This window comes from Dendrobates tinctorius, unplaced genomic scaffold (assembly GCF_039654945.1).
Source record: "Dendrobates tinctorius isolate UK_male_01 unplaced genomic scaffold, ASM3965494v1 ptg000154l, whole genome shotgun sequence".
Classification (NCBI taxonomy): Eukaryota; Metazoa; Chordata; class Amphibia; order Anura; family Dendrobatidae; genus Dendrobates; species Dendrobates tinctorius.
The window spans coordinates 8,404,868-8,419,521 of NW_027361821.1; the positions used below are offsets into that span (position 1 = coordinate 8,404,868).

The 14,654-nt window shown below is 39.2% G+C and overlaps 1 protein-coding gene across 2 annotated transcripts in view; it reads left to right on the forward strand.

Moving 5' to 3' along the window:
• Window positions 1-14,654, forward strand: part of GRIA3 (glutamate ionotropic receptor AMPA type subunit 3) — a 483,632-nt gene that overhangs the window by 352,918 nt on the left and 116,060 nt on the right. For both annotated transcript variants that reach the window (XM_073547601.1, XM_073547600.1), the window contains exons 6-7: window positions 1,261-1,422; window positions 11,652-11,819. In XM_073547601.1, the coding sequence (XP_073403702.1) occupies window positions 1,261-1,422; window positions 11,652-11,819 (330 nt within the window). The remainder of the gene's footprint in view (window positions 1-1,260; window positions 1,423-11,651; window positions 11,820-14,654) is intronic.

Below are 14,654 nucleotides of genomic sequence, written 5' to 3' on the forward strand. Positions count from 1 at the left end.
TATAATGCGGGTCTGTGTATCCTCAATTGCTGGGATATGTCATGACGTTATGACAGATGGGGGCCTACCTCTTCAACCCACACCTTTCTAGATAATGAATGGGATGCACAATGGTGGCCCAGCCAAACAATTTGCAGATAAGTGCCGTGCAGCCCCATTAACCAGCAATGACCATAAGCTGGGTGGCTGGAAGTACAGCTATGCAGGGGAAATACGGTTAAGAGGATGTAGCATAAGCCATCACTTTGAGGCCACGTTCACACACTCAGTATTTGATGAGTTTTTTACCTCAGCATTTGTAAGCCAAAATCAGGAGTGGAACAATGAGAGGAAAGTATAATAGAAACACGTCACCACGTCTGTATTTATCACCCTCTCCTGGTTTTGGCTTACAGATACTGAGGTAAAATACTGACCAAGTACTGACCGTGGAAATGTGGCCTTAAGACGGGATCACATTACCCTAGAATATGGAGGAGTGCTATGCAGTTTTGATAGAATCCTTGTTTTCTCTACTGTAGCAGTGTCCAGGATACTGAGCTCTGTATTACCCCGTCCACAACACTGACTGGCAGCTCCCAGTGCACAAGCTGCCAATCAGTGGTGGGGGCGGGGTTACACAGATTAGCCTGACTGGTGTGCATGTGAGACCTAGTCCTGTAGTGACAATCTGCTGCTGATAAAATAATGGTTGCATTGAAATTACTGCACACAGCCTAATAAGCGACACATCCCTGTAATAGGGGCTCTCTGTTTTCTACATTATGCTGCTTTCAGATTAAATAGAAAAAACCTGCTGATAGAGGTGCTAGGGTGAACATAGAAAAGATACACAATATGGCGTTGGTAGATTTGTAGAGTCAAACTGCACTTGTTAAAGAAAAGTATTTAATTAGGATATGGGCTGGAGTTTGACCCAACCATCGGTCTGTTAGAGGATGTGTTACAAAACACAGTTGAAGACTGGCCGGAATTTTTATTGCATCATTGACCTACTTAGACCCAGTTCTAGGCTTGGCAGATCATGCTTAGCAGATTTTATATGTGTGGACAAGAAATACTTGGAAGCTGGTTAAATGATGGTAATGTCCCTCAGAAACCCTGCAACCTGTCTCATATGCTAAACACCCATCTGGCCTAAACTATAATAGCATTGTAGCATTTGCAGAGCTTCCCAATGACTTATCAAGCATGAAAGTAACACAAAAAAGGATCCAACTGAACAATTAATTCCATTTATATTAATTTGCTTAAACACAGGGATTTACAAGCATATCACTGGAGAGAGTCATGCATGGTGGTGCCAACGTCACTGGATTTCAGATCGTTAATAATGAAAATCCACTAGTTCAGCAGTTTCTCCAGAGATGGGTACGTCTGGATGAGAGGGAGTTTCCTGAAGCAAGAAATTCTCCATTAAAGGTATGGTCGTCTCTTTACACCCTAAATTCTCTAGAAATAAATCTTTATTCACTGTTTGAAAATTACTGACAGCTATCGAAAATGTTTTCCATTTCCACTGCGCTCAATGTATGTCATTAATAGACACATGCGGCCATGGGAAAAGCAGTACTGAGTTTTACATACAAGGATATAAATATTAAATGATCATTGTTGCTTTATTTAACTTTTTATGAATCAATAGTACATGAAAATCTGAGAAACATTGTACTTTACAGTACCAGGCAATAGTATGAACACAACTGATCATGTAATGGTTTTCCTTGTCGTTAATGGAATACGCACATTGTAAATTCAGTCTGAAGGCAGCAAAATCAGAAATGGTGGAAACAACCGGTAAGAAACACGTGAAACAAGCCAGAATATGTGTTAAACCTTGGATTTTTTAAATTACCCCCTTTTACTTTGAAGACAGCTTTACCCTCCCCACCCCTTGTCCTTTTCTTAACTCCTTACCAACCGCTGACGGGATAGTACGTCAGCAGTCAGTATCCCCTGCTTTGAGGTGGGGTCCGGTGGTGAGTCCACCTCAAAGCCGCGATATGTCAGCTGTTATAGACAGCTGACATGTGCCCGCAATAGGCGCGGGCGGAATCGCGATCCGCCTGCACCTATTAACTAGTTAAATCCCACTGTCAAACGCTGACAGTGGGCATTTTACTAGTACTTCCGGTGCCCGGCCGGAAATGAGCGCATCACCGACCCCCGTCATGTCCTATGGAGGCTATTGAAGCATGCCAAAAGTAAAAAAAAGTATTTAAAAATTTTTAAAAAATTAAAAACATAAATTTAAATCACCCCCTTTCACCCCAATCAAAGTAATACAATAAAAAAAATCCCACATACACATATTTGGTATCGCTGCGTTCAGAATCACCTGATCGATCAATAAAAAAAAAAAGATTAACCCAATCGCTAAACGGTGTAGCGAGAAGCAAAAAATAAGCCCTCACCTGACCCCAGATCACAAAAAAGATGCTACGGGTCTCAGAAAACTGTGCATTTTTTTAGCAAACTTTGGTATTTTTTTTACCACTTAAAAGAGAACCTAGACATATTTGGTGTCTATGAACTCGTAATGACTTTGAGAATCATAATGGCCTGTCAGTTTTAGAATTTAGTGAACCTAGGAAAAAAGCCAAACAAAAAACAAGTGTGGGATTGCACTTTTTTGCAATTTCACAGCACTTGGAATTTTTTCACGTTTTTGAGTACATGACATGATGAAACCAATGGTGTCGTTCAAAATTACAACTTGTCCTACAAAAAATAAGCCCTCACATGTCTATATTGATGGAAAAATAAAAAAGTTATGGCTCTGGAAAGAAGGGGAGCGCAAAACGAAAAATCAAAAAAAGCTCCGATCATTAAGGGGTTAAGCAGCTTATTTAGGTAGTAAACTGGAATGGCTTTCAGTGAACAGATACGCCTTTTTAAGAAAATGTTTGCAGCCATCAGGTTTGTTTTGCAGAGGCAGTGTTGGTACACAGTTCTATACATTGCTGAGCTATATTCCACAACTGCTCTAAGTCAAAATACGACAAGAACCATTCAACTAAGTAAAGAGGAACCGCGGTCCATCATTACTTTAAGATATGAAGGTCAGTCAATTCAGAAAATTGCTGGAATTTTGAAGGAATCCTTAAAAGGACTCTGTCACCACATTTAACCTGTTTAAACTGTTAATATGAACATATAGGTTATAGACTGCTGAAAAAAACTCCTACCTGTGTAAGGAGATGGACATATTGCCCTGCTCCCCCTTGAAGTCATCATTGCTGTATATAATGTGATGTGTAATCTGAATAATGTCCTGTATCTTGTGTCCATCTTATGTCATGAGAAGTGTAAGATGTTTGTTTGCCTAGGTAATGTGATAATATAAGGTATTATAATGTATAGTGATGTGATGCATAGGTTAGGACACGAGGTAGTGTTTGCATAGAATGTAGGTGAATGGGATATGTTTCGCCAGCAATAGACTCAGGGTAAGGGAGAGAGTCAATGTTGAGACCAGCCCAGAGGGGGAGGGCTTAGTGCTAGGGCAAGTGACCTGCTTCCTGAAGTTAAGCAAAAGAAGAAAGACACGCACTCTTGCTGTGGAGGAGATAGGTGCTGACTGTACGTGGAGGGTCCACAAACAGTAGTCAGTAGATAAACAGTCGCACTCAAGTGTGGATTAATCTTGCAAAAAATCTTGAAGATTTTGTGAAATTTTTGGATTTTTATTTTATTTCAAATGCATCAAATAGTGTAACACCGCAGACAAAAGAAGTATCCAAAATGTGGGTATAATATCGTAATCCAGGATATGAGTATACTATGGTTACGTTTCGACCTACTAGGAGGCCTTTCTCAAACCATACTCAAGTAGTGTCAAGAAAAAGATTAATTAGAGCATTTTCAGAAGTCCCAAACAGGGGCTGATGGCATGGGAGCAGCCTGGACCTGCTCCCATGCCATCAGCCCCTGTTTGGGACTTCTGAAAATGCTCTAATTAATCTTTTTCTTGACACTACTTGAGTATGGTTTGAGAAAGGCCTCCTAGTAGGTCGAAACGTAACCATAGTATACTCATATCCTGGATTACGATATTATACCCACATTTTGGATACTTCTTTTGTCTGCGGTGTTACACTATTTGATGCATTTGAAATAAAATAAAAATCCAAAAATTTCACAAAATCTTCAAGATTTTTTGCAAGATTAATCCACACTTGAGTGCGACTGTTTATCTACTGACTGCTTCCTGAAGTTAGTCAGAGAGGAGTCAGAGTCTGAAAAAGTGACAGGTGTGGTGCAGTGCTGCCATTTGGGTGAACTACAGCAAAGGAGACGACAGGACAATGATGAAGTGAGACTAGGAACTGACAAAAGAGGCAGAATGGCCTTCTACTTTAAAAGGGTCCTTGGATAGGATGACATGTTATGAGAATCCCTCAAATTGATGGTTTGGACCTAAAGAGGACTGAGTCTGTGGGGAAAGTGAGAGTCCTGAACTGTAGATCCAGGGCATCGATAGTAATAGGATGCGGAGCCACTGGGCGGGTGTAGAAAAACTTGCTGAATTGTAGTGTGGTGACAAGCTAGGCTGTGAAAAAGTAGGGCAAAACAGTGTTCTATACCGGCCCTGCAGCAGGCTACAGTGTAAGGAAACAATGTCAGTGAAAAGGAAGGCTTCTTGCTGTGATTGAAAAGTGCTTAAGACTGTGTACTCGCTATCCTTTGTATATAACCCTCATCAAGTTCAGAAAAGTTTCCATGTTTGAACAGAAGTCTCCTTTACTAATCTGTGGAACTCATGTCCTGGCTAGCCAATATCATCGGCTATCGGTGGCCTGCATGGGCCCAAGGCCTCACAACACTATCACCCAGCAAGAACCCACAATTGTCTGTAACGTGTCAGGGTGTCAGACACATGACAGTCGCCTGCGGCTACCACCCTGTGCACCATTACACCTGAATGCCTCATATCAGATGCCTTGTTGTGGATCAAATATTCTTTCATCACTTTATATAATTGACCTCTTCCAGGTTCAGGGAAGGAAGTTGCCTGGAAGATAACTCTGCCTTCAGAGCTTATTTTACATGAAGGGGGAGTTATCAGTGTGAAAAAAGTAACTAACACAGAACAGGAGAAATGAAATTTGTCTTCTTGCAAACACATTTTTTGCAGCTCTCTGAGCTCTGCTGTATTGAACAATATTTCATCCCTGTCTGCATGTGAGCTGGAAGCTGAAGCCGAGAAGGACCTGCCGATGTGTAAGTTATAACTAGAGATGAGCAAATTTATTCGGTTTTTATCCCAAAATCTGATTTTGACATATTTGAGCCATATTCGAAGACTATTCATGCCGAATGTATGTTTAATGATTGGTTTCAAACATATTCGGTAAATTCTACTCCCATTGACGCTAATGATGTTCGGCTGTGTTCAACGAATATCTCAAAAACAATATGCGATGCCGATCATATTCGGAACCGAATCCGAACAAATTTGCTCATCTCTAGTTATAACCACACACAGCTCTTCAGTGAGACCAGGAGAGCAGAGTGCGGCCATTACACATCACACTGGTATAACACCTCTTTTATGTCAAATGTGGTAACCACAGAGTCAAGGCATAGTAGCAAACAAGTTCTCAGCACTTCAGGAAACTTTTTTAACACTATTAGAAGGTGACTACCTTAAAAAGCTCTAAGAGAATGCCAAGGGTGTGTAAAGGTGTCATTAGAGTTAAAGAGTGTTGGCAGCGGATTATTGAGGATACTTTCCAAGCGTGTGACAACAGAGCTTCTTTATTCAGGAACAAACAGGAACAATATATGATAAGCTTAATAGATCAGGAATAAATCACTTGTGTGCCTCTATCTGTGCAGCATCTACAGCAGACTGCTTCTCTTATACACAGACACAGGAAAACAGGAAATACGGTCACATGCTCTTCCTGTGTGAGCCTCTGGGAGTTATTTTTTTAACTTTATAAACAGCATACAAATCTAGTAACTAAATACTCATAGACAGGAATGGAGTTGTTGCAAAAATAATCCCACACTCCCACTCAACAACTACTTATCCTGTTAGTCCCATTGCGGTTCTGAAGTCCACAAACTTGGCTCTTGATAATGGCTTTGTCATTCCATCAGCTATCATCTTGTCAGACTCATAATAAACAAACTCAAGTACACCACATTTCACTACACCACATTTCACTAAGTCACATAAGTAGTGATGTTCTACATCAATGTGCTTAGTCCTTGCCGAAATCTTCCAAAAGTTAATTCAACCAAATTACTTCTTGACTTTCATAAGCAGCAGACATATATTCTGCAGAAGATAATGCGACTGACACTTGTTTTCTGCTGTACCAAGAAATTGAATTTTCTCCTAACTTTAGCAAGTAACCACTTGTTGATTTCCAATCACTTGAATTTTCTGCCCAATCTGCATCCACATAACCTCTGAGAGTGAGATCTCCTGATGCAGATATCTTAAGATTTAGCCTTTGAGTTTCTTTAAGATGTTGAAGAATTCTCTTAATTGCATTCCAGTCTCTTTGGCGTGGCTTGCATGCACGTCGGCAGAGAATTCCGACTGTGGCTGTGATATCCTGACGAGTTGTTGTTGCTATGTACAGAAGCACCCCCACTGCTTGTCTATATCTCTCATTGTTGGGCAGCAGATCTTCTTCTCCTTCCAACTTTAAGTAGGACAGATCCATTGGTGTTGACACACCTTTGACTTCTCACATTCCAAACTGGTTTAGTATTGCGGAAATTTTAGAACTTTGGTTGAGAAGAAAACTCCCTCCTCTCTCTGGATTTGGATTCCCTATCAATATGTCACATTTCCAAGATCCTTAGTCTCAAAGTGCTGGTTGAGAATTTCACCTAGCTTTGCAATTTTTTTTTCATCTTTATGAGACATGATTACATTGTCAACATATAGGAGAACATACATCCACTCCTTCACTACATTTTTCATTTACAAACATGGATCAGCTTGAGATCTTTTAAATCCATCATCCACCAAAACTTTGTTCATTTTCAAGTTCAAAGCTCTTGCTGACTGCTTAAGTCCATAGAGAGATTTTTGCATTTTACAAACAAGGTGCTCTTCACTTTTTAATATATCCCTCAGGTTGGCTCATGTACAAGTCTTCTTCAATGTCACCATGTAGGAAGGCTGTTTTGATGTCAAAATGTCTCAATGTTATCTGTTGAACTGCAGCTATGGACATTAAAGTTCTGAATGTTGTTTGCTTTGCAACTAGAGAAAATGTAGCATCACAATCTTCACCATACTTTTGTGAGTACCCTTTTGCAACTAATCTTGCCTTAAACCGGTGAACTTTACCTTCTGAGTCATATTTGTTTTTGAAGACCCACTTACATCCAATAGCTCTTTTTCCTTGTGGTAGCTCAGTAAGCTCCCATGTCTAGAGTTGGTGAAGGGACTCCATCTCTTCATTAGCAGCATTTATCTACTTCTGCTTCTCATGGACAGGCAGTTTTTGCATCTCTTGCCATGTCTGTGGCTCTTGTTCAGGAAGTGTTCTGACCATATAAGAAAGGTGTCTAGCTGGGATACTTTTGTTTGGCCTTTCTGATCTCCTGACTGGAGGTTGACTTGGTTCTTCTGTGTCTACCTTGGTGGCTTCAGAGCTTATCCACACTTCAGTGTTTTCCTTTTCCGTGTCTTGGTTTGGTGATTGAGATTCTTGAGCGATACAGAGATTTCATCAATCACTACATCTCTGCTGATTGTTGCTGTGTTGGTCTCTGGGTGCAGAATTCTGTATCTCTTTTGAGTTTCGCTAAAGCCCACCAGGACTCCTTGCTTTGCATGCGATTCCCACTTGGAACGTTTTTGTTTGGGAATATACATAAGCGTTTTGCTTCCAAATACCCTGAGGTGCTTCAGGTTAGGCTTCTCGCAGTTCCATAGCTCATATGGAGTTTTATTTGTGGCTTTATCTGGCAATCTGTTTTGAAGATAGCAAGCTGTCATGATGGCTTCTCCCCAATACGTTGTAGGTAGAGTTACATCAAACAACATACTACTGCCACTTTCAAAGAGAGTACGGTTCTTTCTCTCTGCAATGCCATTTTATTCTGGGTTGTATGGAATGGTAGTCTGGAACATGATTCCATCCTTTTTCAAAATGGTTTGCACCTTACCACTTATATATTCGGCTCCATTATCTGCACGCAGGGCTTTTGACATTCTTCCAAATTTGTTAAATACTACAGCAAGATATTCTTCAAGTTTCTGTGGAACTTCATCCTTACTGTGAAGCAGGTAGCCAACTGTATATCTGGAGTAGTTATCAATTAATGTGAGAAAATATCTCTTCTTGCTAGGAGTTTGAACACTCATTGGACCACATACATCTGTATCCAGAGGCTGTTCAGATCTAGTGGTCCTTATTTTGGGAAAGGATTTTCTGGACATTTTCCCTTGAAGACAGCTAGTGTACTTCATCATTTCACTACACTGGTTGATTTCAATACCATTTGCAAGTTGAGCTATCTTCCGTACTGCTTCTGTGTCTCTGTGCCGAAGACGTCTGTGCCATACATCGATACAGTTCTTATGCAGATCTTGTCTAGCATTGTACTCCCTTTCTTTGCATTTTAGCTGATAAAGATCATCTTGGACTTTTCCTTCTGCAAGAGTGTGGCCCTTCTTGCAGATGATGCAGCTGTTATCTCTAAAAGTAACTACATTCCCCTTTTTCGTGAGCTTCTTTACTGACAGAAGACTGCTTTCAAGGCTGGGAACACAGAGAACATCCTTTATTGGGATCTTTCTGCTTTGTGCTGAGGAAACTGGACAGTGAAGGTAGGAGTCTCCTACTTCTTCTAAAGTCATATAGTGACCATTAGCTAAGATGACCTTTTCTGACTTGCTTTCATTAAGGTCAGTGAAGAAATCCTTGTTATTTGTCATATGACTGCTTGCACCAGAATATATACACCATATCACCATATATGCTTTGCAGATGGGCCTGTACTGGCTTTGAACACAGCTTCAACACATGCAGAATCTTCCTTTACAGCTGTTTTAACCCTTTGATGACTGTTCTGCTTTTTAAGCTGACTCATTCTTGCTTTCCAAATTCTGCAGTCTGCTTTAAGGTGGCCGGGCTTTTTACAGACAAAACATTCATGTGTTTCTCTTAGATTGCTCTTATATTTAGGGAAATCCTGTGTCTTTAATGCTGTTTCTGCTCTGGATTCATTACTGATGCTTACATGCTCCATTTTTCTCTTGAATTCATTTACAAGTTTGCCTTTAAAATACTCTAGTGTCAGCTCATCATCTGGCCGTGCATCTAGTGCAGTCACGAGTGTGTCATAACTCTTTGGAAGACCACTTAATAGAAGTGCAGCAACATGAAAATCTTTAATTTCTTCTCCAATACTCCTGAGATGCTCCACAATCTCTAGGGTTTTTTTTTTTAAATAGTCCTGCATATCATGTCCTTCAATTAGCTTAGACTGTTACAGCTTTCTCATGAGATAAAGCTTATTGCTGAGATTTGATCTTTCATGCACTTTCTGTAACTCATCCCACATCTCCTTTGCAGTTGCAGACTTGCATATATGCACAATCTGATTATCATCTACACTGATGGAGATCATGCTTTGTGCTTCATTATCGTTCTCTAACCAATCATCTGGTAATGGATGAGGCACTTGTTCCTGAGTATATTTCCACATACATTCTCTTATAAGCAGCATTTTCACCTTGAATTTCCAGGACTGGTAGTTCTGGTTAGTGAGGATTGGCACTGAGAATTTGACAGGATTGCTGCTAGTGGACATATTTTCTCTGTGCTGTTTTTCCTCTGGGAGTCTGTTGCTGTGTTACTCTCAGATTCTGTGTCACTCTGGGCCCATAACCTGTTGGCAGCGGATTATTCAGGATATTCTCCAAGCGTGTGACAACAATGCTTCTTTATTCAGGAACAATATATGATAAGCTTAATAGATCAGGAATAAATCATTTGTGTGTCTCTTTCTGTGCAGCAGACTACAGCAGGCTGTTTCTCTCATACACAGACACAGGAAAACAGAAAATACAGTCACATGTTCTTCCTGTGTGAGCCTCTGGGAGTTTGGTTTTTTTAACTTTATAAACAGTATACAAATCTAGAAACGAAATACTCATAGACAGGAATGGAGATGTTGCACCCAACATATTCCAACAAAGAGTTAGTTTGTAGAATCTAAAGTTTAAAAGTTTTTCTTTACTTTTTGTTTCCATATACTGTATGTTCCTCTGTGGTTTTGCTGCCATCAGTCTGAATCTACAATGTGTTCTGTGTATATATACACTAGATATACTGTATGTACTGTCTGTGTATACAGTATGTAGGTGACATAATTTTCATTATGCTGCAGTTTATGGAATGTGTTGTATGTGTAACAAAATGTATAATTTCTATCCCAATATGCCTGAAACAAATACAGTAATTAAACAATTTACTAGAATGTTTCTAGCAGGATATTTTCAGGCATCCGGTGCTACCCAGCCTTGTATTATACTCTGCATGGTAAAACAAGCAATCATACATTCGACATGTATTCATGAAATTACATGGAATACGATGTATACAGTCCTGTCTGTCAATAATTTTCTGTTAAGTTTAATCACCTTATTATTAAAAATTACTGATACTTATTTCAGGGACTAAATTGTTTGATCTATGTCATTTAAGAACGACAAGTAACCTAAAAAGTCACATAACTTACAGAAAGTATTTTAAGAAGTATTTTATAAAGCTGTAAAACATTAACCTAACCCACCATTAATCCTTTCTACACTGTCACATCAATGAACATGATGATATTTTGATGCTTACATTACTCTATTAGACTTGATGGCATCTTTCACATCTTCTCTGGCAAAGAAAGATTTCTATGACTGCTAATATATTGCATTCTAGTTTGGCTAAGAGCATTTGTGAATTCAAGTGAAAATTTGCAGCCTTGAATAAGAAACAATGGAGCTACAACCTCTACAAAGATGAATTGAGAAATTCATTGGTACACAATCATGGATCGAAAAATAATATTGTGCTAAAAAGTTGGCCTTAAATGGAACCTGTCATGTAGAAAATGATATCTGATCTGCAGACTGGATGTTATAAAGCAGGAAGAGCTGGTCAGATTGATATACACTGTTGTGGAAAAAGTTTCAGTAAACTTTGGATTTTTACATTGAAATCCCTGGTGTTTGAAAGAAAGGAAGTTCAGGGGGCGGTTCTAATCTGTGATTGACAGTCTGGCCCAGTATGACTGCGCTGCAGAGATATTTCTACTATTCATGTCCAGATATAAATTGACATTGTAATAATGATGTACACAATGGGCCTTATTCTATTTAGTTGAAAAAAAAAAGTATCCTTATTGCCAAAAACAACCAATGGCAATGTAGTTTTTATAATTTTCTAAAGCAGTTTGCACAATTAATTTGAACAACAAGGCTGTTTTTCTGTTACATAATTTTGAAAAATGTAGCCCTGTAACCCTACAGTCAGTGAATACAAAATATCACGTTTGTAAAATTTTGCATAAATTTGAGTTTTTCCCTAACATATTTTCACATGAAATATCTTATCTCTTTGCTATGTATGTTTCTGTGTATAATTATGTGATTTATTTTCCTTCAATTTTTTTAGTACACTTCAGCCTTGACCCATGATGCTGTGTTAGTAATAGCGGAGGCTTTTCGATATCTAAGAAGGCAACGAGTCGATGTGTCAAGGCGGGGGAGTGCTGGAGACTGCCTAGCAAATCCTGCAGTTCCTTGGAGCCAAGGGATAGACATTGAGAGAGCCTTAAAGATGGTAAATATGCAATTTTTCCCATTGTAATCACTTGTTCATGTGAACGTGAATATACCATAAGAGTTATGACCTTTAGTCTTTGTGGCTAAAAAAAAAAAAAAAAAAGAAGGTAGTAATAGATTGAAAATTTCAGTTAATACTCCGCCATGCATAGTTCCTAGTCTTTTTTTTCTTTTAATAGCTTTGATCAGTTGTCACCTTTACCTTGCCTTCATAAAAAAAGCTATTTAAATCAAATTTATTTCTCAAATTCTACTTTAAATAGTCATTCAGATTGGTTAGTGCCCCATTCCCAAGATCCATCCTCACCCTCCTCTTAATTGAAGTAGGAAACGTTAGTGTAAGAATTTTTGGGATACCTAAAACATTTATCTTGATTTCCAAAAATCAGATTATGTGACAGAATACATGATAGGAAATGCTACTTATTTTCTTGGTGTACTGATGAAATATGGAATCCATTCTTTTCACTACATTTTTAATTTGACAGAGCATTCAAAAGTATTTTATATGCTTTTCGGCTATGTCTCCATCTGTGTTTTGACCTACACTTACAATAGAAACCACAATGTAGTTCTATGTCTGTCATATGACAAATATGCCCAACTCTCAACAGAATCCTTAAACATATATGGGCGTCCATTTTATTTTTTTATTACTATTTATTTGTAGAGCACCATTTATTCCGTGATGGTGTACATGAGAAGGGGTTACAGACAATATACAAATCTAAAATATGGTGAACAAGCTAGAAATGACAGACTGCTGCAGAAAAAGTAAGACTATGCCCTTGTGGGCTTACAGTCTACAGGGTAATGGGGAAGGAGATAGTGGGTTGGGGGGTTTACACCAGTTCCGCTGGTGGTGAGGTGGCAGCGGGGTCATTGCAGGCTGTAAGTTTTCTTTTAGAGATGAGTTTTCAAGTTCATTCTGAAGGTTCAGAATATGATGAATAATCTGACGTGTTGGGGCCCAAAATTACAGAGGATGAGGGATACTCAGGAAAAGTCTTTGAGGTGATTTGGTGAGGAACATACAGTGGGGAAAAAGTATTTGACACACTGCTGATTTTGCAAGTTTACCCATCTACAAAAAATGGCAAGGTCTGTAGTTTTTATCGTAGGCACACTTCAACTGTGAGAGATAGAATCCTAAACAATTCCAGAAAATCGCATTGTATGATTATTACATAATTAATTTGCATTTTATTTCATGAAATAAGTATTTGATACAATAAAAAAATAGAACTTAATATTTGGTACATAAACCTTTGTTTGCAATTACAGAGGTCAGATGTTTCCTGTAGTCCTTGACAAAGTTTGCACACACTGCAGCAGGGATTTTGGCCCACAGCTTCATACAGATTTTCTGCAGATCTTTCAGGTTTTGGGGCTGTCGCTGGGCAACACTGAGTTTCAGCTTCCTCCAAAGATTTTCTATTGGGTTCAAGTCTGGAGACTGGCTAAGTAACTCCAGGACCTTGAAGTGCTCCTTACAGAGCCAATTCTTAGTTGCCCTGGCAGTGTGTTTTGGGTTATTGTCATGCTGCAAGACCCAGCCATGACCCATCTATAATCCTCTTACTGAGGGGAGGAGGATGTTGTCCAAAATCTTGCGATACATAATCCCATTCATCCTCCCTTTAATATGGTGTATTCGTCTTACTCCCTTTGCAGAAAAGCACAGCCAAAGTATGATGTTACCCCACCATGCTTCACGTTTGGGACGGTGTTCTTAGGGTTGTACTCATGCTTCTTCTTCCTTCAAAAACAGCAAGTGGAGTTCATACCAAAAAGTTCCATTTTGGTCTCATCTGAACACATGAGCTTTTCCTTTTCCTCATCTGGATCATCCAGATGGTCATTGTTGAACTTCAAATTGGCCTACACATGTGCTGGCATGAGCCCTGCAGGATTTTAATCCATGAAGGCATAGTGTGTTAATAACGGTAATGTTTGAGACCGTGGTCCCAGCTACTTTCAGGTCACTGATCAGGTTCTCCTATGTTGGTCTGGGTTGATTCCTGACCTTCCTCAGAATCTCTTACCTCACAAGGCGAGATCTTTCATGGAGCCCAGACCGAGGAAGATTGACAGTCATTTTGTGTTTCTTCCATTTTATAATAATTGTGCCAACAGTTGTTGCCTTCTCACCAAGCTGCCTGCCTGTTGTCCTGTAGCCCAGCCCAGCCTTGTGCAAGTCTACAATTTTGTCCCTGGTGTCCTTAGACAGCTGTTTGGTCTTGGCCATGGTGGAGAGGTTGGACTGTGATTGATTGACTGTATGGGCAGGTTTTTTTAAACAGGTAACAAGCTCAAAATGAAAGGTAAAATTAATACAGGTAATGAGTGCAGAGTAGGAGGGAAAAACTAACATGTCTTTGAGAGTGAGAATTTTTGCTGGTTGGTAGGTAATCAAATACTTATTTTATGCAATAAAATGCAAGATAATTATTTAAAAATCATACAATGTGATTTTCTGTTTTTTATTTTTAGATTCTGTTTTTTTGCAGTTTAAGTGTACCTATGATAAAAGTCACAGACCTTTCCATCCTTTGTTGGTGTGAAAACTTGCAAAATCGACAGTATAACAAATACTTATTTTCTCCACTGTACGAATGTGGAGGAGAGAAGGCGGTCTTAGGAGCAACAGAGAGTACATGTGGGAAGATTTCTAGAGATTGGTTTGAAGATGTATGGAAGAGACAGATCATGGACAGTCTTGTATTTCATTGCTAGTAGTTTGAACTGGATTCGTTGGGGAAACAGGAGTTAATGAAGGGATTTGCAGAGTGGAGAGGATTGGATTCTTCTTGTTAAATCTGATGGAATTTCT